The sequence below is a fragment of the Gossypium raimondii genome, chromosome 9 (assembly GCF_025698545.1).
Source record: "Gossypium raimondii isolate GPD5lz chromosome 9, ASM2569854v1, whole genome shotgun sequence".
NCBI lineage: Eukaryota > Viridiplantae > Streptophyta > Magnoliopsida > Malvales > Malvaceae > Gossypium > Gossypium raimondii.
In genome coordinates, this window is record NC_068573.1 from 42,193,278 (window position 1) to 42,216,505 (window position 23,228).

Below are 23,228 nucleotides of genomic sequence, written 5' to 3' on the forward strand. Positions count from 1 at the left end.
TGACACACACTTAGCAATAGGTTTTCGGCAATAATTTTTATATATTATTTATATAATACATCAGTATATTATAAGTGCTACCAAAAACCCTCACAAAGTCTCCCCTTTTCTTCCTCTTCTTCTTCGTCATATTGAACTCCGCTCCCATCCAACGTAGGCAAGAAATCATTTTTTCAGAAATGTATTCATGTGCTCCACATTTCACTTCTTTGAAATTCTCTGAAATGTTCTACCCTAAGGTCTGCTTCACTCTCTCTTTTTTTTTGCTTGAAGTCTCTGTTTGGCTGCCCTGCGAGAACATAAGATTAAAGTTCATTTTTCTAGCTACAAATAGAAAGAGAGATATAAATTACTAGGTAACTAAATGGTTTTTTTTTTCTTTTACATTTTATTTTGCAGATTATAAGCTCTATTTGTTCGCCAAAGGCGGATTTTAAAGTATTTGCTTCTGCATCAAATGTTAATGAGGCGCCCAATTATATACCAGCTGCTCCTATTCTTCTCCCTGATGGTGATGGAGTTTGGAAGCAGGTCAGCCACTTCATTATTCGATTATTAATTCTTTTTTTGTTTTCGAATTTCCGTCTAAATTTGCTAAATTATTATCGTTTTGTTTCCGGTCGCAATTGCATAGATTCCGGGAGGAGTTACGGCTGCTAAGGGATTTAAAGCTGCGGGCTTATATGGTGGATTACGGGCCAAAGGAGAAAAACCTGATCTTGCGCTTGTCACCTGTGACGTTGATGCCAATGTTGCAGGTGTTATTCCTTTTATGCTTATTCTATACTTAGAATCTTAACTGAAGTATTTCTTCTTTATAATTTTTCTGGGTGAGTTCATTTTGGAGATTGTGTTCATTTTCTGGCTGTGTACTATAACTCACTCGGAATCTATTTCCAGGGGCATTTACTACAAATGTTGTTGCAGCAGCACCGGTGGTGTATTGCCAAAATGTGTTGAATAATACGAAAACAGTATGTCGGATTGGCTATCTTGCGGATTTTTTCTTAAACTGATGAACCAATTTCATTTTAAATTGCCTTTCTGGGAGTTCATAGCTTTCTTTAGTCTTGTAGATGTTCTTTATGGCATGTATGTATATATCTGCTCATTTCAGTTATATGGCTAATGGCTAAATCAATCATCTTATCAGGCACGTGCTGTGTTAATAAATGCTGGACAGGCCAATGCTGCAACGGTTTGTATATGCATTATTTTCTTTTTCATTACACTGTTTGGTAGGGGTGGAAGAGGTAAAAAGAGTTGACTAGGTCCTTTCCTTTTCATCCTAATGTGGGAGGAGAACACTCTTTCAATTTAAATTAAAAATTTTATTACAAGTTTCCTATAACCTCTTTCTTTCCTTGTATTTTCCATCCTTCATGTCAAAACACAATGAAAGATAATTTATTCACTCTCCTCTATTTCCCCCTTCCTGGTCTTTTTCCTTCCATCCATTTTCCTTCCTTCCTATCAAACATGGCGTTGGTCTTTATCTAGTCCCAAGTGCTTACCAATGAGTGTAATGCATTTTAAATGTGCTGCATGTATTAGTACAGTTGAAGCGTAGGAAAAGAATCGGTCTTTGACCCTTTTCTCTTATTGTTCAAGCTCCCAGCACACCAGATTGAATCAGATTTTACATGGCTAATTGACCTGATGGATTTCAGGGTGATGCTGGTTACCAGGATGTGATAGAATGTGCAAATGCCCTTGCTACGGTATACAACATTTAGAGCATAAGTTCCTTGTTCTGTTTTGATCTTTGTACAGGCTGCATTCTTTTCACTTTTTTTTTTTTTTGGCATCATTGCAGATCCTGCAAATAAAGCCAGAGGAAGTATTGGTTGAATCCACTGGTGTGATTGGTCAGAGAATAAAGAAGGTGCGGGCCTTTTTCATTTTTTATGTTGAACATGGGCATCCTATTTATATTCTTGCTTGTTATGGTGATCTATTAATGCCATTGAAGTGAATTAAGTGGTATCCTTTTGACCAGACTGATACAAAACTATCCATGATAATGTCATATGCAGGAAGCACTTTTGAGTTCCCTCCCAAGGCTAGTTAATTCACTATCACCGTCTATTCAGGGGTACTTCTTATGCTTATTCTTTATTCTCTTTGGTTGTTTCAATGCTTATATAAAGGACTAGAGACATAGATCTGATAAAGTTAGCTATGGTGTTATTTTTTCCTTGTCAGTAAAGTACTAATAGAACCAGGCTTAGTTGATTAGGAAGTGAATTTAATATCTGCAAATACTTCCAAAATTTGTCTTCTGTGCGGTATGTCAATGTTCACATAAGCATTCTTGGTCTCATTGTGGCTGCTCAGGGCAGATTCTGCTGCAGTGGCAATTACCACAACTGACCTTGTTAGCAAGAGTGTGGCTATTGAATTTGAGGTAACGGTTTCAAAGGGATACCAATTTATATTCCATTTTTACTATAATTTTGTATTTTTTTCTTAGAAATCAATATCTTTTCCAATTTAGAGTATAGCATTGCCTTGGCACCATAGAACTTGGATGTTTCTTATGAATGAAGTTCTTGTTTAATGTATCTCATGTTGATGTGTAAATAATTATTGTCTTAGGTTGGAGGGACTAGTATAAGAATTGGGGGAATGGCCAAAGGTTCTGGGATGATCCACCCTAATCTGGCAACCATGCTTGGTGTATGTCTTTCAAGTGTTTCTAGCTTTCCTATATGATACATCAATTCTATTCTAAAGCCTGATAACTCTTTCAGGTAATAACAACTGATGCCCTTGTTGAAAGTGATGTCTGGAGAAAGATGGTTCAGGTTGCTGTAGGCCGCAGTTTCAACCAAATCACTGTATGTAATTTCATTGCTTTCAAGCCTCCCTGTGACTTATATCAACTAGGTGACATCTCAGTTGAATGGACTCCATTTCTTCCTTGACATGGTCTTATCTGTCTTGACTTGTCTTTAGCAAGTTCGGTTATTGTTTTTCTGTAGGTTGATGGAGATACCAGTACCAATGATACTATCATTGCTTTTGCCAGTGGGTTAGCTGGATCGAATTGGATCACTTCTATGAACAGTTACGATGCTGCACTACTTCAAACTGGTCTTGATGCTGTAAGTTGGCTGTACTAGAGCTTTACCTTCTTCTTTTCTAGTTCTTAGATGTTGAATAAATAAATTTTATCCTGTCTGCAAATCTCTCAATTCATCTATATCACTGACTAGAGTTTTGGTTAATTTTTTTGAGATGACAGCGCCTGGGTTATGATCTAAACCAGTTTTTGGAATGAATTGCATGAAGTTTAACGTATCTCTTCTCAGGTAATGCAAGGCCTTGCAAAATCAATAGCTTGGGATGGAGAAGGAGCAACTTGTTTAATTGAGGTCTGAGTTCTTCTATTCTTTATTCCCTCTCTTTATGGACCTACAGAAGGGTCTTTCTTACTGAGTGAACCCTGATGTTAAGCCACTTCAATTAATAACTTGTTCTGATATTATTGAGTAATGCATTTGAATATAGGCAAAAAAATCTCTTGGTCTTTTTTTTTCCCCTTATTATGGGTTCTTGAATAGTTTCAGCCAATGCTAACCCAGAGATGCAGGTCACGGTAAGTGGTGCAAAAGGGGAGGCTGAAGCAGGAAATATTGCACGCTCTGTGGCTGCTTCTTCACTTGTCAAGGTATTAAATTTGAACATAAAATCTAACTGTTAATCATAGCATTGCCTAATATAAATTATGTCAGGCCGCTGTATATGGGAGAGACCCGAACTGGGGACGTATTGCTGCTGCTGCTGGCTATGCAGGGATTTCTTTTAATCTAAACAACCTCCAGATACTGCTTGGGGATATTATGCTCATGGATGGTGGGCAACCACTTGAATTTGACAGGTAAAGTTATGGCCCATTGGTGATTAAGGAGAAATTACAAGTTATTTAGAAGGGGTTAGGAACTGACCTTGTAAATACATTAAGGCTTATATGTAGTTGCCCCATGTATTCCAGGACCGCAGCCAGCAACTATCTCATTAAGGCTGGTGAGACACATGGAACGGTGGAAATTAAAATTGCTGTTGGTAAGTTTCTCTGCAAATTATGCCCTTAATCCTTTATACATGTCTTCCTCTTTGGATTTTAATGTTTGTGATTGATCTATAACAGGTGATGGACCTGGATTCGGTAAAGCATGGGGGTGTGACTTAAGTTACGACTATGTCAAGATAAACGCAGAATATACAACATAAAAGACATCGTTGCAGAATATACAACAATACTCAAAATTTTAACTGCAAATTATAACCTGCATTTCCTCCATATATGTTCTTCAGTACACTGTTTTTAGACCATGTTTACACGCAGGGAAATATTTGATGGGGCAATAGACTGGGAATCAACCTTTAATTTCTTCAAATTGTTCCCTTCTTCTCAAAGCTTAGATTTGTAGCAAAAAGGGCAAAATCAGTAATGAGTAACTTGTCTGCAGAAGTATGTTTCAGATCTCATTAAAGAGGTGCTAGTAATACTCTTTTTACAAAGGAAAAGAACTTTTAAACCCACTCAATCGTCAAAAAACCATTGCGTAATTGCAGTTAAGTAAATTGTTCCAACATCCATATAAGCCGAAAAAGCTTTATTTATCTACAAGGATCGATAAAAGCGAAGAGCTTTTCTTGTCCGTGATATGAAAGGAGAGATTTACTCAGAGAGCCTCTGCAACAGAGTAGTGCATCCTGGTTGGTGATTTTTTCAGAAAACTACTCCCACAATAAGGGTCTGGACTGCCGACATTGAAACCCTCAAGGCTGACAGAGGAATTGGCTAATCTGTCCTGATGAACCTCTGGCGGTGGTTTATAACACCTAACAGAACTCCCGCCACCCCTGCGTATTTGTTTGTTGTCTTTACCACCACCACTGCCTCGTCCTGAGTTGTTGCCCTTCTGCCCTTTCTTCCCATTTTTCTTCTTGTCATTTTTCTTCTTTGATTTCTGCTGCTTTTTGCTTCTAACTGTGTGCAATACTGATGTCGGCGGAGGATCATACACATCTGGTGCCCATTTCACGGTAAGCTTCTTTGGCGGCAATCCCTGTTTCTCACGGCTACCTTTAAGGGCTGATACTAGCTTCAAGGGAGTCTGTTAAAGGGTAAATAACAGTAAAATTAGAGGAAAGAACAACGGACCTATGGACACTTAAGAGCAACAAAGGACACTTACAGGCAAAGAAATCGAGCGGGAGTAGGTCGACAGCGACTGCACAGAATCCTCAGAGAACATTCGCTGCATTGCAGTTACAATTTCATCATCATCATCATCATCATCGGGGGTAGACACAGCAGAAGGAAATGATGCAGACTTAGCTAAACACTTTGAAGGAGGTTTGCTTTTCTGCCTCTGTTCGAGCAACTCTTCCACTTTACTCGTGTTCGTATCGTTAGATTCATTAACATCGTTGAAACATGTACGGACCGTAGCATGGTTTATGTCACTTAGATTTTCTACCTCTCCAGAACCCAATATGTCCATTTCCACTACCAAGGAATACAAGAAATCCTAGCTTCAACTAAAGAACAAAACACCATTGTTACGATTGTAAACTTTCTAAGCTATAAACTCAACGGACAGAGCAGAGGAATATCAAAACCAGAATCACATCTCTTTAGACTGATAAAAACTAAACCTGGTTTAGAATATAATACTAGGATCCAGCTCCATGATTACATACAATTAAGATGAACTCAAATCTGTAACATTGTAAACAAATAAACTAGAAATGAAAAAATAATTTCCCAAAAGCTTTATCAGTAACAATCATATAAATGTAGACAATAAAATTTAAAACATCCAACATATATCCATTACGTAATGCGATACATGTATATTATCCTAATTACGTAGGATAAACACAACGATCAAACTTTGAACAAGATATATCAGCTAGATACTGTCGCGTCACACATGCGGGTAGCACGTGCTAAACGGATAAGGAATGATATACCTTTCTTAAGAAAGCTGCGGTAAGTGAAATCAATACAAGATCTTAAAACCTCTGAAAAAAGCAATCCCAGTTCAAGATCGAACCAAATCTCCAGGGGTTTTTTTTTTCTTTCTGAGCAAACTAGATTCCTTCGTGTCGCACGGTAATAGCCTCAAAAGAAACGGACGACTCTAGGGGAAGACAGAAAACAGAGAGGAAAAAAGGAGAGAAAGTAAAGGAGTCAAAAGAGAGCTAATGATTTTGAGGGGGAAACGTTAACTAAGATTACCACGCCGATCACTCTTTTCAAGATGTTTCAAACGATGGGAACTTAAACCAGCATGAAAAGGAGTTAAGGAAGGGATTAATGGGAGCAAAATCGATCTGAGAGGTAACGAAGGCATATTATCGTTTTATGCTCTTCGAACCCCCAACTTTTGTAAGAAAAAAGCCCTATTTTTTTCCCTTTGGTTTTGGATCAATCAAGATTTAGAAGGAGACGGAGAACCCTAATATGAAAAAATCGTTTTGGGGAGGAAAAGATGGAAGAAGATTAGATAAAGAAGGGAATGGAAGGAAAGAAGGTTAAAATATGCTACAAGTCCCTGTGCTATTCGAAAATTAGGAACTTAGTCCTTCTATTTTTTAAATTTTAAAATTTAGGTCCAACTGATATTGTTTTTTTTTTTTGTTAAATTTGTTATTGTGACATTTTTTAAATAAAAAAATGCTTACTTGGTAATAATGTAATAAAAAATTAATTTTTAATTAGCTTTAATTTTTTAAAAAATTAACAATGTTAATAGTGAACTTGAATTTTGAAATCTGAAAAATAGATGGACTAAATTTCATGAAATAAAAGTACAGGAATTAAATTTCGAATTTTTGAAAAGTAGAGGGACTTATAACAAATTTTAACCAAGGAAAGAATCTTGTTGGAGTCAACGGGAATTGGCGGTATTTGAGATCGAATCAATAACGTCCACGTTTCAATCACGGTCTTGACTGACTCAGATTTTTTTTTTTAGGTGAATGTACTTTATAGGTCCTTATATTATAGGAATCTGTTCAATTTATCCTCTCTACTATTAAATGGTTCGATCTAGTCCTTGTAGTATTAAAATGAATCAAATAAGTCCAAATTGGAATAGATTTAACATTTAATGTTTAAAAAACATAATTTATTGTTTAATAAATTTAATATTTTTAAAGTTTTATGGTTTTATAAGTGAAATCTTTGTTTGGAATTGAACTACAATTGAAAAAAAATTCAAGACATTTTTCATACAATAAATATTAACTTTGTTACAATTTTGACTTATTTGATTTCTTTTAATACTATAAGGACTAAATTGATTCATTTAATAATAGAAGAATTAATTTGATCCAAACCCTATAATACAGGGACCTCTTTAATACTTTAACCTTTTTTGTTTTTGGTATAAAATTTGAAAATCTCCCTCAACTACTAGGATTCAAGTAAGCCAATGGATAGGTCGCCCAAGAAGATCACTTATTCACCGTTGATTTAGATTACTTTATTTCAACCATATTAAGGCTGATGTGGCACTCGCTCCACATAAAGCCGGGCTCCACTACTATTTATAACTTATCAATCCATATTTTAATTATATGGGTAAACTAACGTAGAGTTACTGACTTATAATTTTTTTTCCTTTTTTCTGGTTAGTTAATTATGAAAAATTGTAAAATGTTTATTCAATTTTATCTTTTTGCTCATCAGTTAACTAACATAAAAATGGGAACACCCAATAATCTAAGATAGTTGAGTGACTAAAAGAAAAATTAAATATCTGAATGATCATTTTATAACTTTTAATAATTAAATGACAAAAATATATACATTAAATGACTACTAATGTAGTTTATAAACTCATTGTACTTGGAAAAATTAGAGTAAAAATTTTAAATATATAATAAATGATCTGATTTTTAATAAAATGAATTTATGATTAAAAAAGGAATGGTTATAATAAATTATACGAAACATGTAAATAATATAAGAAATAAAAAAATTGACGCAAAAATTTACTTGAACATAACATAAATTACTAAGATGATGACAATTAGACACCTTTAGGGAGAATGTTATGAACAAACTTGCTGCTAACCACCATCACGTTTTTGAATATTCTCGTAAACATCTAATATTTCGAGTTGAGGAGACTAAACTGTTAAATTTGATGTACTGAGTGTAGTATATTCGTTTGTAAATTTATAATTTTTTTGAATATATTGATTAATAATGTTATATTAATACTTTGTATATGATCCAAGTTTTGTCTATTTGGACAATGGGCTTACAATTTGGCCACACCCTAATCAAAGGATCAAATGTACAAAATAATCGGTAGAATATTTTTATGCTCTTCACTAGTTAACCGGTGGATCGTATAGATCGACGGTTCTCAATTCCATCACGGTACTTGGTACAAACTGTTGCATTGCTAGTAACCATGTCTGCAACTTGTTGTAAGAGTTGTCCCAATCCCGACAGTTGAAAAATGACCCTTTGTTTCGCATACCAAGCTTTCCAATAATTGATAGTGTACTTATAATAAGATTACGTGTAGACGATCAGAAAAACAATACACGAATTCACAAATTACTCAATCTAATTTTCTCTTAAAATCATAATAATTTGCAAATAGTAAATAATTGGGTTAACTACCAAAATAGTCGCTTTTGTTTGTCTCAAATTACATTTTAGTCACTTATATTTGAAATGTTACGTTATCGTATTGTAACATTTTAGTCACTGAGCCTTAATTGTCGTTAACGGTAAGTTGACATGGTACGTTAAATCATCATTTCAGACGAAAATTTTAGATTAAATTATACAATTACTGTTTATAGTTTTTTTTTTGTTTTGAGCAGTTTAATTTTTTCTTTTATGTTCTTTGAACTTTTTTTTTAATCCATTCTCTTCTCCTTCTCTCTCTATTTTCCTCCCTTCTTCATTTCTTTTAACGTAGTTTTTCTATGTTTCCATTAGTTAAAACTAGTACCTATACTTTTGTTTTTTGATCAAATTATTTTTCTTTTTATTTCTTTATTTTCCTTTTCTTATTCCCTTTATTTTTCTCTTTCATATTGTTAACTACTGAAACATAATATTTGCCCAACAAATAAACCAAATCCTTGTTTCTTTCACATGATTCCTAAATTGAATTTCATTGAAAACCGAATATCAATCATTCTTGATCAAATCTCAATTTGAATATAACCTAATTTTGAAACTAAAATTGGATATAACTAATCAATATAAAAAACCATATCCTCAATCAAATCTAAATACATATTGAATTCTTTATATTAAAAACAATTTTTATTCGTTTCCAAACTTTTACAGAATCGTGTAAATTATTCCTTTACTTTTCTTTTATTTTTAGACGAATAAAATTAAGAAAGTGCTAAAATTGATCTAAACCTTATTGGATATTCCCAAGCAAGTTTGATTTGAAGTCGAATATGAATGAACTGAAGAGAGAAAGGGAGCATGAATCAAACTGGTTTGGGTAAAGTTGATGGTAAGTTTCGTATGTTGGTCATTTTAGTCATTGAGAGTGTAGAGCTCGTTTGAAGAATTTGTGAAACAACATAGTTTTGAGAGGGCGAGAATGTTGTAGCTAAGTTAGACAAGATGGTCGTGGGAGTTGATTAGGAGGTTAAGGGAACAAGCTCGAGAAACTTTGTTGAGGGTCAACTGCCATAAGTCACGACTGGCGAGGGCTTCGAGTGAGTTGAGCTTGTGAACTAGGTGATTGAGAGATCTAAATTGGTTCGTTAAAGTGATGATGGACGATGAGAGTTTGTAATTATGGGGTGAGGATATGTGAAGCAAGTTTTATTTTGTTTTCAACTTTCAACTTTTATTTTTTTCATAAACATAAAAAAGTTTTAACAAATGGAAAATATAGAAAAACTATATTAAAAAAGATGGAGAAAAGAGGAAAATGAAGGGAGAAGCAGAAGAGTAAGGAAGAAAATTAAAGTTAAAAGAACATAAAAGAAAAAAATATTAAATTGCTCAAAACAAAAAATATGGGACCAATCATATAATTTAACCTAAAATTTTTATTTGAAATGATTATTTAACGTGTTACGTCAACATACCATTAAACCGTTAACAACAATTAATAGCTCAATGACTAAAATGTTACAAACACGTTAACGTAAGTGATTAAAACGTAACATTTCAAACATAAGTAACTAAAATGTAACATGAGGTAAGCAAAAATGACTATTTTTGTAGTTTACCCTAAATAATTCGATAAGTATAAAATGGTTTAAAATGATAATTACCTTGCATAATTGAGAATGATCCGTTCACAAACTTGCAGAATAATCTCATACCCATTGCAAAATTTATTTTTGTTTTATTTAGTGTTATTTAATCATTCGGCATCAAGGGTTCTATGGTGTAGTGGTTAGCACTCTGGACTTTGAATCCAGCGACCTGGGTTCGACTCCCGGTAGGACCTTTTTACTCGCTTGATTCATTGATTCGGATAATTAGATCAATGTACTTGAATATTTTGGTATTTAAGTTACCATAATAAAAACTAGATAGCATGTGGAAACCACGTGTATGGAGATGATAATTAATAAAACGTGTAGTTTTATAAATTTCTGAATAGGTATTTGGTTGATTAGCGACACCAGGAACTTAAATGATAATATAAATTAATGATTGTTTAACCTAAGTTATGTTTATTTTTTCAAAAATAACTTAGGTTCAATTATTATTAAACCAAAAAGAAATTAATGATTGTTAAAGATTATCATAAAAATAAGTCACTTTGAATATTGCTAATTAAAAAATTTCAAATATCATATCGCATTTTATAATAAATTTTATATAATAATTATTTAAATATGTATTGTTTATACTTACAATTATAATTACACGTAGTTGCACAACTATACTTGTAAGTTAAAAAAAATTGAATTAAAAGTGCTTTTTAAGATTTACATTATTCAAAATTAAGGGGCATACCTTTTTTCTTCTGAAAAATACGGATTGGGCCCTTTTCAGATTAATGCGCAAATAGCCCCTTTTTTTTCCAATTGGGCTGCTGATGTGGCAAAAACGCTTTGCTGACATAAAGGCAAAATGTATAAAAATCTTCCCTCAAGCTTTCTTTGTTTTTATTCTTAATTCATGATGTTTTTAAGATTTTTATTTTATTTTTAATTCATGTTTTCAACTAATGATTTCTTTTATTTGTATGAATAAAACAATAAATATGTAATTATATAATGAAAATATATTTTTTAATCTCTCATTATGTTAAATATATTTTATTTTTTGAAAATACCAACTAATTATTTTGATATATTTTTCCTTTCAATTATTTTTTATTTATGTTGTAAGTATGATAAATTTTAATATTATAAAATTAAATAAATATTTTAAATATCATTATTTTTAGATATAATTTTCAAATCTAAATATTATCTTTTATCCATTTCATGAGTGTGGCAAATTTATAATATAAATATTTATATAAAATATGAAACCCTTATAATAATAAGATAGCCTACTTTATATAAAGAATGGTTTTCAGTTATTTTCCAATTTACTTAGGTGCATGGTGGGTTTTAACTTTTTTAAGTATACCAGAGATATAGATTCCTAGAGGTATTGCCATTAGCAGCATGCATGAAAAGTAAGGACAGAGAGGAAACAGAGTTGGTTGGCACAGGTCATTTCGCCCTGAGGTATATCCAGAAAATAGGAGGTTGTGAGAAAAATATAGGTCTAAAAAAGATAAAACGCGTTTAAAAAACGGAGCAGGACTTGGATAAAATTCTTTTTGTCCCGGGCTAATAATAAAAAAAGATATTGCTATTTTGCTGTTATTTTTCTATGCTTTTCACTGTTTTGTTATTATTTTATTATTATATTGTTAATTTTAATATTATTTTACAAGTATTTATCTGTTAAATTGCACTTATATTAATGTTATTTAAGTATAAAATTAAAAAAATTAATACGATCTCTAGTTTAGCATTTTTATTCGTGTCGAACTTAACAAAAATTTAAATCCGTTTTTCAAGCCGAGTCTGAGTCTAAACTTGTATTAGGACCCGACTCATAAACAACTCTAAGCATAACGCTATCATTTTTATTGATAAGCCCAACATGCCCTTTTGTAAGTGCAATTGAGAGGTAGGTAGCCTTGCCCATTTTCCGATCTAGATCCTGTCAAATTTCAATGGGAAAAAGAATGGAACATTCATTCATTACAATTTGCTGATGGAAATAATTCTTGCCTTTTCTTCTACCATCCAATACAGATACACCTCCATTATTAATGCTAGCATGAAAAAGGGTTTTAACTACTATTATTGGATGTGATAATAGCAACAAGAAATTGTTTTCTTTTTCTTTTTCAATTACATGATTACTTGAGCAAAAGCCAATTTTAAGAGCTATTTATTAGATGTGCAGATCAAGAATGGATGAGAATTGATTGGGGAACCTCCCCTTTACATGCATAACAAGGAGAAACCAGAAGCAAAAGAACCAAATATTTCAATTTCAAAACCCCAAAGACAGAGACTTCAAAACATATGAAATTTTAGTAGAACACAAAAGACCAGCGAAAAGGGTATTCAGTTTTATATAAACCTTGGAGAACTGGCACTGATATTCCTATGAAGAATACGACCCCCGGTGGTATCAGGCTCAGCATCCCCATCGATCAACTCCCTCAATCCCAAATTCACAACTTTCTCCTCCTCTTCTTTCTCTTCCTCAGCACGTGAAACAAGCGGCTTCCCCTGCAGTCTCTCAAAGTAATTGCCGTAAATATATTCAGGCGTAAATCCATTTTCTTCATCAAACAGCATTATATGCCCATGCCACTCCCAAACCCGATAATCTGATCCTTTCTCTTTGTGAGAAGTGATGCAAATATGGTGGTCGTTGATGGTAACAGCTTGACCGGAGTTGGGTTTCAAAGGGTCGATTTTCCCCGAAAGGATGATCCGGATAATTTCTTTTTCGAGCTTGGATTCCTCTTTAGCGAGTTGGGTTTTGTTGGTATCATCGGAGTCGGAATCCGAGAAATTGGCGGCGTCGAGAAGGATGTCTTCGAGGGACTGGGTGAGAAAAGAGGTGGTGGTAGTAGGACGGATTTGGAGTCTTCCCAACAAGGTTTGGAGGAGGAGATTGTCGAAGTTTGTGGTGTTGCTGAAGGAGTTCATCGTCCGAAGGTGAAAAGGGGAGGGGGGTGTGGATTTAGGGTTTTAGAGGGGAGAAGATGAGAGGGTTTTGGGGGATTTTTTTCATTTTCTGGAGGAGTTTGTTTGTTTTGTTTTGTATGATTTCTTTTGTTTGCTTTGCTGCTGGGGTAACTGAGGATTGGATTCGGTATTCTACCACCAGTATTAGTAGGGTGGTCACGTGGAGACACCGACACGTGTTAGTAATTTAAGGATATTTTGCGTTGTACTAAAAACACTCTCTAAAAATATTACAAAATTAATTTACCTTAGATGAAAACTGCGGTTTTGATCAAAAGTTGGTAACTAACTGAGTCCTATAATATATAATTTTTTGTTGAAGCCTTTGACGTGACAAATTTTAAAGAGATGATGATTAAACTTGTATCGAATGTGGAGCAAGGAAATTGAGAGATAATAAATCCAATATTTCGTAGTTTAAGATGAATAATCAATAATAATTTTAGTTGAAGAGAAGTGATCTAACTGTGATGTCACCTATCAATCTGTCAAAGAAACCATATTTATATGGGCTCAATTAATTTTAAATTATTTTTCAGAAATTTTTAATACTTAAAACTCAATTTTTCACTAGTTTAAATTTGTGCAGTCAATTAATATTATTTACTAACAATAATTGAGACTTATACATTAACATTAAATCAATTACCAATTCTAAATATTTATTATTTATAAGTTTACAGAACTTACAAATATATATACATATAGAAGAATTCAACAATATTTATCCTGGAGTAGAATCTATGTGGTGGCCAAAAATCATAAAACTCAAGTATCGAAGTATGAGATATTGGTTTAATAGCCAGGTTGAGGTCGTGGAAATTTTGAAGTATTTTATGTAAATATGTGGGTTTTTAATTTATTTCGGTTAATTGATTAATTTATATTATAATAGTTAGTTTGAATTGAGTTGATTGTTAGTTTTTTAATTTATTATTTGCAATTATATTGAAATAGTTATAACTTCAAAAAAAAATCTAAGTTAGAATTTAAATCATGTGCTTTGTAGGTGAATGATCTCACAACATATGATTTAAATAATCGATGCGACAATAGAAATATTAAGAAATCTATAAATTAATGTCTTGACTTGAATGGAATGATGGTTAAAACTCTTGTTTAACACTCATTTGGCACGGGTTTTAACTGTTTTACCCTCCCCTACCTCTAATATTATATAAAAAAATATAGGGATAAATCTCAAAGTTATATATGAATTTTGATTTAATATGCAATTGTATACATAAACTTTAATTAGGTGCAATTATGCATACGAAATTCTAATTGTGGTTCAAATGTATACTTGTAACTTTAATTTTGATTTAATCTACACATTTAAAGAAATAAATACATCAATTTATTTTTATATCGGATAAATGTAATTATTTATGCATGCAATATATAAACATAAAATGATATTATATCAACAATTGTGTTAATAATTTACAAGAATTGAGTCAAATAAAAATTCATGTATAAAATTACACAAAATTAAATTTCATATATGCAATTGCACATTAAACCATAATTCATGTATAATCTTGGGATTAATCCCAAAAATATAATTAGTGTTAACAATATTTAATAAAATAAAATAATTTATAAATTTATGAACCATTTCATATTAAAATAATATTATCTTTATTTCAAAATGCAAAATTGCTACCTTTTAAGGATTAAAATTTATAAATTTCTTTGATAAATAATTTTATAAATTCAAATAACTAATTGACCAAATTTTAATCAAAAATTTGATGGATATAATAATTTAATTTAAGTTTATGATATATACGATTAATTTATAATTTATTAAGCAATTAATAATTAAAATCAAAATTTGTTATTAGTCCTTGTACTTTAATATTTTATCTTTATAATTTATAAGTTGTGAATTTAATCTTTATACTTTAATTTGATCAATTTTAATCATTACATTTTCAAAATTTAAAATTTCAATACCAAATAAAAATAAAAAATAAAAACGTGGGAGAGTATTTCTGTTTAAGCATTCCGTGATAATAAAAACAGTTCATAAGGTAAGGCACATCAAACAGTAAATAAAAGTGAGTGGGCATCATATAACCCAAAATAGAACCAAAAAAATTAATAGATAATGGAATGTAGCAATCACTCATTACAGTGAGAATTATCTAAAATTATCGCCATCATTGCATAATTGTCATAAAACACCAAACAGCCATGTCACCTATAAAATGAAAAACACATTTTCTTTGTCGCAAAACCAGTGAGTGCAGGGTGTTTCTGCCCGCACAAGGAGACGATGAATTTCTTGTATAGTAGCAACATATTCATATTCATATTAATATATATTTGTATATAGACGGGGCACGGTGAACCGAGAACTACCGCCTCAAGCTCTCCACGATGTAGTCCGCGTAGAGATTCCTTCAAAACAGAATGTTGAAAAAAAATTAGATCTCTATTTTGAAACTGTTAACAGAGCATAAATGAACTTGGACACAAGCAAAAGTCTCCGAAAAGAAAGAATCACAAGCTGTAAAGCAACCCCACTTGGATCTTTTAGTGTTTTTTTTTCCCTTTCCTTAAGCTGAAAGCTCTATTAGACTTGCATTTGATGAATTATATGAACGTGATCTATACGTATATATTTTCATTACAAAATGTGCGAGAAACATTTGTTTTTGGTTGCATGATGACCATCAAATGATCTGGGATAATAAATGAAAATTTATTCCCACAATAAGCATTTGAAAGAAAGTCTGATATAAGTAACATGTTTTTCTCTTGCCTGTATCTGTATTATATTAATATATGTTGCAATGTCATTATCGTATTTAAGATATTTTATATTTTTATAAATTTTAATATATTCACAATTCATATTGAAATGATTCTGAGATTCATGTATTTGTCATGTCATATTCTGCATCGAGATTTTTAATTATTTTTTTATGATATTTCCAGACTTGGATTGGAGACAGGAAACTATAACTTACAAGGAGTGTTGGATTGCCTCGTATGCAGTAGAGGCAGGCAGAAAGTCATTAACAGCAACTTCTTTGTTCTCATTCTTCTTATCTGCGGTATTTAACAAGGCAAAAGAAAGTTAATAGGCTTCAAACAATCGACCGGTCTAAAAAACATCCTTTCAGAAGTTACATATAACACTTGCTTTGCTAGAAAGCATAATTTAATTTTAGCCAAGAAAGATACATACAGTCTTCAAAGAAGCGACGGATTTCAGCCAGGCGGTGAGGTGGAAGTTCCTTGATATCATTGTAGTGACGATACTCAGGATCATCGGCACAGACAGCAATAATCTTGTCATCTTTCTCACCCTGCATTCATAAAATTCCAAAGTTTTCCTCGTTTGCTTTTATACACATCCATTGGTCAGGAGTATTTTAATCAGTGGACAGTGGTTAATCAGTACCTGATCAATCATAGGCATCAGACCTATAGCTTTAGCGCGAAGAAAGCATCCTGGAATAACTGGTTCCTGTATATGTTTTAATGGTAACATAAGTGACAACATAAAAATTTTTAGAGCTCTTATCAATTATGATTTATAAGTATTGCATGTGGCATTGGCCGATGTATGGAATTTATAATACTGTGTCAAACATAATGCACTAGGCAAACCGAGGCATTACAAGAGAGTTCCAAAGCATGAAACATGCTTCACAATCATGAATCAGATTGATATTTTAGATACAGATGTGGATCAAAAAGCGTACCTGCATAATGATCAAGACATCCATGGGATCATTGTCTTCACAAAGAGTGCGAGGGATGAATCCGTAGTTGTGAGGATACACAACTGATGAGTAAAGCACACGATCAACCTTCAAAATTACGCACCTTTATCAGCAACCAATTAAATTCTACGAAGAGTGGCAAATACATTTGGACAGTTAATAGTAATTACCTTGATCAGACCAGTTTTCTTGTCAAGTTCATATTTCACCTTGCTACCTTTTGGGATTTCAATCACCTGTAGATATTAACCACGTCTTCAGTACAAGTATAACGAGCTCTTAAATGTAAAAAATCTCAAACATGATAACTGAGAAATACGGCCATGAGAAAAGATTTAAAATGCCAAATGTCTATAAGAAATGTGTTAGGAGACAACCAAACGCCTACTTATTGTAGAACTCTACAAAAGCATTTTATTAAATGTCAAACGTGCCATCCAAAATGTAAAGCTAATGGTTAGGGGAAGGTAAATTTTAGTATACTTACACAGTTGAAAACCATTGGAGCTCCAGGTCCTACAAGAAAATTTTTACAAATAGTAGAAAAAAAAGTACATTATCAGATTTACAACATACCAACAGAAAACACACACACTGAGCTTAAGTTGACATTCATACCAATCTCAAGATCATGCCATGGGTGAGCAGCAACAGACCTTCTGCTCATCGATGAAAGAATCCTTTCATTCAAAGGAGGATGTGAAGCGTGGTGAGAGCCAGACGACTTGGTTGGAGTCTCAATTGGTGGTGCCATCTCTGTGAGTTACAAACAATGTATCAATAACTACTATAAAAAGTTTATGAAAGGATTACAGTTCCATACAGAATTCTCAAGATTAAATGCTGATAACAAAGTCCCATTGATCTGTTACATTTCTTTTTCTTTTAATTTATAGATCATATTGCTTAACCAAAATAAGCATCTAAAACAATAAATTTTTCGCCCAGGCATTGGCCTTCTCTTTCATAAAACTTGAATTTCTTTCAACGCGGAGCTTTTCTGCTTGGCAAGCTAAAGGTTTTTCTTAGCAGCAGATTATTATGATAAAGGACAACAAGCAAACATATCAAGGCAAAACTCTCAAGAACCTAAAAGTAAATTGGGAAAATAAACCAAATAAACTTATTAAAAATTTTCCTCATCTCTGTTTCGTAAAATAAGCATAGCAGATAATTAAAATTTCTACAACGTTTCCTAGCACAGTATCTTGCACAGAGATTACAAGGACAAAATTTGAGAACCTTGTTTGGAATTAAAAAAATGTAGGAGTATAAAATAATAAACACCAGATCTATAAAACTATTACAATATGCTAAAAGGAGGAAATACAGAACAAAAGTTAATATTAGAAAAAACGTGATTTCAGCTCAAGATCAACACCAGATAAATTCTCACCAGGAAATTACTAAAAAAGAAAAAGAAAAACAACTGGTCTCAGATAATTTTAAAGCAAAAGAAGAAAGGAAAAATACGCATTTCTTCCATGCTGCAGCCTAAACACAAGTTACAACTTACAACAAGAGGAAGCAATCAGATCCAGCAATAGAGCATAAACGAGGAGAAACGGAGCTTTAAAACGAAAACTAAAGATCTAAAACGTTGAAAAATGCATTTTAAACGTACCTTCAGCGGTTTCCTGTTCTTAAGAAAATAAAGCTTTCAAGAAGCTAATTGAAAAGAAGAAAACGCACAGATCTCGAAAAACAAAGAGAGCAAGCAAAAAAGAGAAAGGTTAAAAGAGAGGTAATGAGAAGAACGAATTAAAACCCTATAGAAACACTTAAGGAGGAGCAAAGAAAAGCTTGATGCCTTCTCGCTCTCTTTCCTCGTTAGAATTTAAAGGCAACCCCCCGCTCGATACCAAAGCGAGGAGAAGTAAAAAAAGAAAAGAAAAGAAAGTGTAAATTAAAAAATATAAAAAATATATATATAAAAAGAGGGAAACTCCTTACGTTTCATACGGTGCGGAGAGAGAAAAAAAAAAAAAGTGTACCGCCGATACTCTGCGGAGGCGAATAAATCGTGGTTCCAAGTTGTCATATCCGAAATCACACGTCGTCTGGTGATTAGGGAAAAGGGTATGGGGCCCACTTACTCACCACGTTCCATAATTAATAAGTCATGGATAATTATAATTTTATAATAAAAAAAGTATTGTAGGTAAAATGATATAAGGGGAGCTAAAAAAATTTAAAATTAAATTGTATATTTTTATAATAATAAAAATATATTTTCATCATTTAGTAATTTTTATAATTTTAAAAGATTAAATTATTTTTTTATTTTTAGATTAAAATATAATTTTACATTTAAAATTTTAATAAAAACTTAAATAAAAAAATTCTATTTTAGAATATAGGACCCTGCCCACTCTTGACTCTGCCATTATATGTAAGTCATATTTCTTAATTTGTATTTTTAAAAATTAGTATAAATATAATAAAGTTATAGAATAATTGAAATCTTATCCGAGTATTTAATATATGTATTAAATTTGTCATATTATATTTACAATAATTATTTTAAAAAATTCAAAACTTTTTATTAGAAAATTGGGCCGTTTTGTGATTGAAAGCTAAGGAGTCTCGGTCAGGGCGTCTTCTTTGATCCTCCGAAATGGTTGGGTACTACTATGAATGACATTGAATATATTACTATAAATGTGGTGTGTGGCAGCCACCTGTCTTCTGTTATGATTTTTTTTTTAAAAATTACGAACTCATTGGTTCATTTTATTCTATTATTCAAAATTTTAAAATCAGTACAATATAACAATCTCTCTTATCCTTAAAATCTTTTCCTTTTAATTATAACATTCACAATAAAATTATGGAGTATGAAAAAAATTAAGTTGAGAGAATGTCGGTGTAGAAGGAAACGAGGAGGTATGTTGAATGAAAAGCAAGCCCGAAATGAATGGAAAGAGCGTGACGAAAGAAATCTTGAATGTGGTGGTGCTGATACGTGATGGTGTTGGAGCATTATAGGATTGGAGAAAAGCCCTTATCCCCTGGCTGGCTGGCGAAGCACATGTCGGTTGACTTCTTTCCCATAAAACTACCATTCAAATAAAATAAAAGCAAATAGGTGACGTTAATCTACTCCTAGTCCTATATCTCCTGCCAACTACACGGTTTGAATTTTAATTACTACATTGACGCAGGCAACGGGACAAAAAGCAACGTATGACCGACCAAGTCAAGTATTGGAGTCGTCTTTCATTCTTCAACCCTACCACTAATTGGCGCGGTGATTTGTTGAACTCTTAACATTTGGCGTAATTCCTTTTTTCTTTTTTCCTTTTAAAATCAGTTTCATGCTTATTTAATCAGCACCCATTTGCCATATATTTGAATGTTTCCGATCCTCCTTCAAAGAAAAAGAAAAAGAATGTTTCCGATCCATTTGCCATTTGGACCATGTTCCCTCCAATTCTGCCCAATGTCTATGTTTTCCTTTTACTTTTTCTTTATTAGCTATAAAAAAAATTTGATTAGTACGTTGAAATTATCTCATTATCTTAAACAGTAAAATGAAAAAATAAAAAGTTTTTAAAGAATATATACTTTTGCAACTTTTCAAAATTTTGAAAATTTCCACTATATGTCAATTTTACAAATATAACTAATTAATTATTATTTTAAGTGGTATTCGATAAAATTCTTTTAATAAAAATAACATCAAATTTTGAATTTAATCTAAATGAACAAAAATTATTTGTTGATATTTTGAGAGAGAAACAATAACCTCCTAAAATACTTATTCTCAAATGATCAGTATTGGCTAGTCGTTGAGATTTGGGAATATCTTGAGACAATATTTAATTTCCATTTTTTCCTTTGTAATTGTTATTTTCTTTTCTTTTACTTGTGAACAGAAAGGTTGATAACGATACTCGATCTGTATGAACGATTATATTTTGTGTGACTTGGTACCAGTAAATGTATTGAATAATAGCAGAAGATAAGGCATTTAACAACCGACGGTGTATGGAATAATAATACCAATAACACTAAAAGTGTAAAATGCTTACCTTTTTTTTTTTCATTAATTACAGTTCATTAAGCTGCTACGCCTGAAAATATATCAATAGTTAGATAAATCACATATAAAATATGTTATTCAATAATTTTCTTTGTTGTTAAGAGGAATAATCACAAATTTCAAATAGATATTATATAATTAATATGAAAATACAAAAAAAATTCTAAAAGTTTAACTTGATTTGCATCTCGTAATATATAAATGAGATAAATGAAATCGAAAATATTAGATATATAGTTATATTGGTTAAATTAAACTATCATTTTTCAACTCAATTTTGAATAATTCAAGTTTAAATTACCAACAAACTATTAGGTGAGGTGGCAGTGATTTTATTTACATAATAATGAACACTTGAAAAACATATTTGTTGAGAAGGATTTACATTAAATTGTTGATATTAGATGCCAAAAAGAAGGAAAAGAGGGTGGAAATAAAGTTCAGTTCCCTTATGTACGGTGGAGAATTGGATGATAAGTAAGGGAGAAGGAGAAAGAGGAATAATTGGGAGGGAATCGTCATTCTCTTGTATGTCTAGGCTTATATAGTGGGTTGTCCACTTATCATTTGTCTCATAGTGTTCTTTGGTGGGTTTTATGGTTTCACGAATAAGTCAAAAGTTAGTAGTCAGAACTCAAATATCAAATGAGAATTACTATATTTGAAGGTTGGTTATCGTTATGGTACATGTTACGTGATTCTATCAATATCATAGGTTATCTTACTCTTACATCGCCATCTTTTAAAGTACTGTTAGATGATAGATAAGTCTATTTATCTTTAATCAAGATATCTCATTCTCAAATAAAAGATTAATTTAGGTAAAAAATATATTATGAGAAATTATCACGAAAAGTTTAACGTGGAATGCTCACAATTCCACTACATGTCTCTTATAGTAGGGTATAACAAATGCTTTGGCTTAACATAGATTAACATCTAATACGATTTGAAAGTACCCTCAGTTAAGAAAAAAAAAAAAACTTTAGTTCATTTCATTGGGCTAGCTTTCCATTTTGGCAAACATTGGGTAGCATTCATTGCCTTTAAAGAGAATGAGTACCACTAGGGTTTTTTCCCCAAATAATATTGAAAAAAAAAAACCTAAATGACACGTTGCAATAATTATATACCAAAATGGTACATTCAAATGGGTGGAGGGTGGTACATAGGCGGCACCACCATGATTTTGACACAATTTAGTTTTAAAAAAAGGGGGGTATAGGGGTGTGGTGCCTATCTGATAGGCGACACTAGTGACCCCTATCTGATAGGCGGCACTAGTAGTGCCTATCTGAAAGGCCGCACTGGTAGTGCATATCTGATAGGCGACATACCTAGTATTTCCCCCCACCATTCCCCCATCTGGCTCATTTTAAATATTTATCAAAATACCTAAATTTTGTATATTGCTTTTAATTACAAAAAAAAACAAAGAGTTTTGTCCACATCATATTTTTTGCTATACTACATTAACAAAATAATATATCGTATAAATTTCAACTCAAATTTCAATTCAATGGTCTCATTCACAAATTCCATCTCAATGGTTTAATCTTTTACCTACAGAAAAAACAAAAAAATTATATTAAAATAATAAAATAACATGCCAATAAAAATATAGCAAAAACATAACATAAACGATACATAAAAAATACAAATATTTTTATTATTATTTTAAAATGATGATAAGTAAAATGTTTTGGTTTAAAATATAATATATATAATAATATGCCAACTTAATTATTGTCAAAAATATAATTTTATTGCATCAATCTTCAAAAGAAATTTCATTTTAATATTTATAAAAAACATAAAATAAATTTTAAAAACATAAACTCTTATTCTCGATTATAAAATCTTAAAAACTAGAACATATAAACTAATTCCTAATTTATCTCATAAATTCTAAATTCCATATCAATGGTCTCATCTTTTATCTAAATAAAAATAAAAATTAAAATTAAAATAATCAAAATAACATGCCATGTAATGACCCAATTTTCAGTAGTGTCAGAATAGTGATTTGAGATCACTAAATCTGATGAAAATGTTAGAAAAATTTATTAATTAATAATTATAAGTTCAGCGTGATTTTAGAAATATTTTTGAATTAGCGAATTTTGTGATTTAAAAGAAATTATTCAAAAAATTGGGTCAAAAACGAGGTATCGAGACCTCGATATTATAAACTGAGCCGT

At 31.8% G+C, this 23,228-nt stretch overlaps 4 protein-coding genes and 1 non-coding gene across 6 annotated transcripts; 2 read left to right on the plus strand and 3 right to left on the minus strand.

The window, feature by feature from the left end:
- Positions 1 to 83: 83 nt before the first annotated feature.
- On the plus strand, positions 84 to 4,403 carry LOC105799872 (arginine biosynthesis bifunctional protein ArgJ, chloroplastic). The gene is made up of 17 exons (XM_012630661.2): positions 84 to 239; positions 400 to 531; positions 635 to 758; positions 901 to 974; positions 1,154 to 1,198; positions 1,671 to 1,721; positions 1,817 to 1,885; positions 2,037 to 2,095; positions 2,338 to 2,407; positions 2,599 to 2,679; positions 2,754 to 2,840; positions 2,985 to 3,107; positions 3,315 to 3,377; positions 3,596 to 3,673; positions 3,738 to 3,883; positions 3,998 to 4,068; positions 4,154 to 4,403. Exons 1-17 carry the CDS (start codon positions 180 to 182, stop codon positions 4,234 to 4,236), a joined length of 1,416 nt encoding a protein of 471 aa, XP_012486115.1. The 5' UTR covers positions 84 to 179; the 3' UTR covers positions 4,237 to 4,403.
- Positions 4,404 to 4,556: 153 nt separating this feature from the next.
- On the minus strand, positions 4,557 to 6,415 carry LOC105799873 (uncharacterized). Of its 2 annotated transcripts, XM_012630662.2 has the most exons (3): positions 5,989 to 6,415; positions 5,208 to 5,553; positions 4,557 to 5,126 (listed from the first exon to the last, which is right to left on the minus strand). In XM_012630662.2, exons 2-3 carry the CDS (start codon positions 5,514 to 5,516, stop codon positions 4,692 to 4,694), a joined length of 744 nt encoding a protein of 247 aa, XP_012486116.1. In that variant the 5' UTR covers positions 5,517 to 5,553; positions 5,989 to 6,415; the 3' UTR covers positions 4,557 to 4,691. The 2 variants fall into 2 exon arrangements, with proteins under 2 accessions (XP_012486116.1, XP_052476541.1); XM_052620581.1 differs by lacking the exon at positions 5,989 to 6,415 and having other exon boundaries at positions 5,208 to 5,974.
- Positions 6,416 to 10,400: 3,985 nt separating this feature from the next.
- On the plus strand, positions 10,401 to 10,472 carry TRNAQ-UUG (transfer RNA glutamine (anticodon UUG)). Its single transcript has one exon. It is a non-coding gene; the product is annotated as a tRNA-Gln (tRNA).
- Positions 10,473 to 12,510: 2,038 nt separating this feature from the next.
- On the minus strand, positions 12,511 to 13,361 carry LOC105799874 (uncharacterized). The gene has a single exon (XM_012630663.2). It carries the CDS (start codon positions 13,201 to 13,203, stop codon positions 12,616 to 12,618), a length of 588 nt encoding a protein of 195 aa, XP_012486117.1. The 5' UTR covers positions 13,204 to 13,361; the 3' UTR covers positions 12,511 to 12,615.
- Positions 13,362 to 15,321: 1,960 nt separating this feature from the next.
- Positions 15,322 to 18,882, minus strand: LOC105799875 (soluble inorganic pyrophosphatase 4). The gene is made up of 9 exons (XM_012630666.2): positions 18,607 to 18,882; positions 17,601 to 17,738; positions 17,470 to 17,498; positions 17,153 to 17,218; positions 16,962 to 17,069; positions 16,658 to 16,723; positions 16,442 to 16,562; positions 16,221 to 16,302; positions 15,322 to 15,648 (listed from the first exon to the last, which is right to left on the minus strand). The coding sequence occupies exons 2-9, from the start codon at positions 17,734 to 17,736 to the stop codon at positions 15,606 to 15,608; spliced, it is 651 nt and encodes a 216-aa protein (XP_012486120.1). The 5' UTR covers positions 17,737 to 17,738; positions 18,607 to 18,882; the 3' UTR covers positions 15,322 to 15,605.
- Positions 18,883 to 23,228: the final 4,346 nt, after the last annotated feature.

Excerpts from the sequence above, each read along its gene's own strand:
- LOC105799872 (XM_012630661.2), top strand. The coding sequence starts at position 180 with ATGTATTCATGTGCTCCACATTTCACTTCTTTGAAATTCTCTGAAATG. Across the intron at positions 1,722-1,816 it reads GTGCAAATGCCCTTGCTACG|ATCCTGCAAATAAAGCCAGA; the intron begins GTATACAACATT and ends GCATCATTGCAG. Across the intron at positions 1,886-2,036 it reads TTGGTCAGAGAATAAAGAAG|GAAGCACTTTTGAGTTCCCT; the intron begins GTGCGGGCCTTT and ends TGTCATATGCAG.
- LOC105799873 (XM_012630662.2), bottom strand. The coding sequence starts at position 5,516 with ATGGACATATTGGGTTCTGGAGAGGTAGAAAATCTAAGTGACATAAAC. Across the intron at positions 5,127-5,207 it reads CCCGCTCGATTTCTTTGCCT|ACTCCCTTGAAGCTAGTATC; the intron begins GTAAGTGTCCTT and ends ACCCTTTAACAG.
- LOC105799874 (XM_012630663.2), bottom strand. The coding sequence starts at position 13,203 with ATGAACTCCTTCAGCAACACCACAAACTTCGACAATCTCCTCCTCCAA.
- LOC105799875 (XM_012630666.2), bottom strand. The coding sequence starts at position 17,736 with ATGGCACCACCAATTGAGACTCCAACCAAGTCGTCTGGCTCTCACCAC. Across the intron at positions 16,724-16,961 it reads ATGTCTTGATCATTATGCAG|GAACCAGTTATTCCAGGATG; the intron begins GTACGCTTTTTG and ends AAACATATACAG. Across the intron at positions 16,303-16,441 it reads CCGTCGCTTCTTTGAAGACT|ATAAGAAGAATGAGAACAAA; the intron begins GTATGTATCTTT and ends TAAATACCGCAG.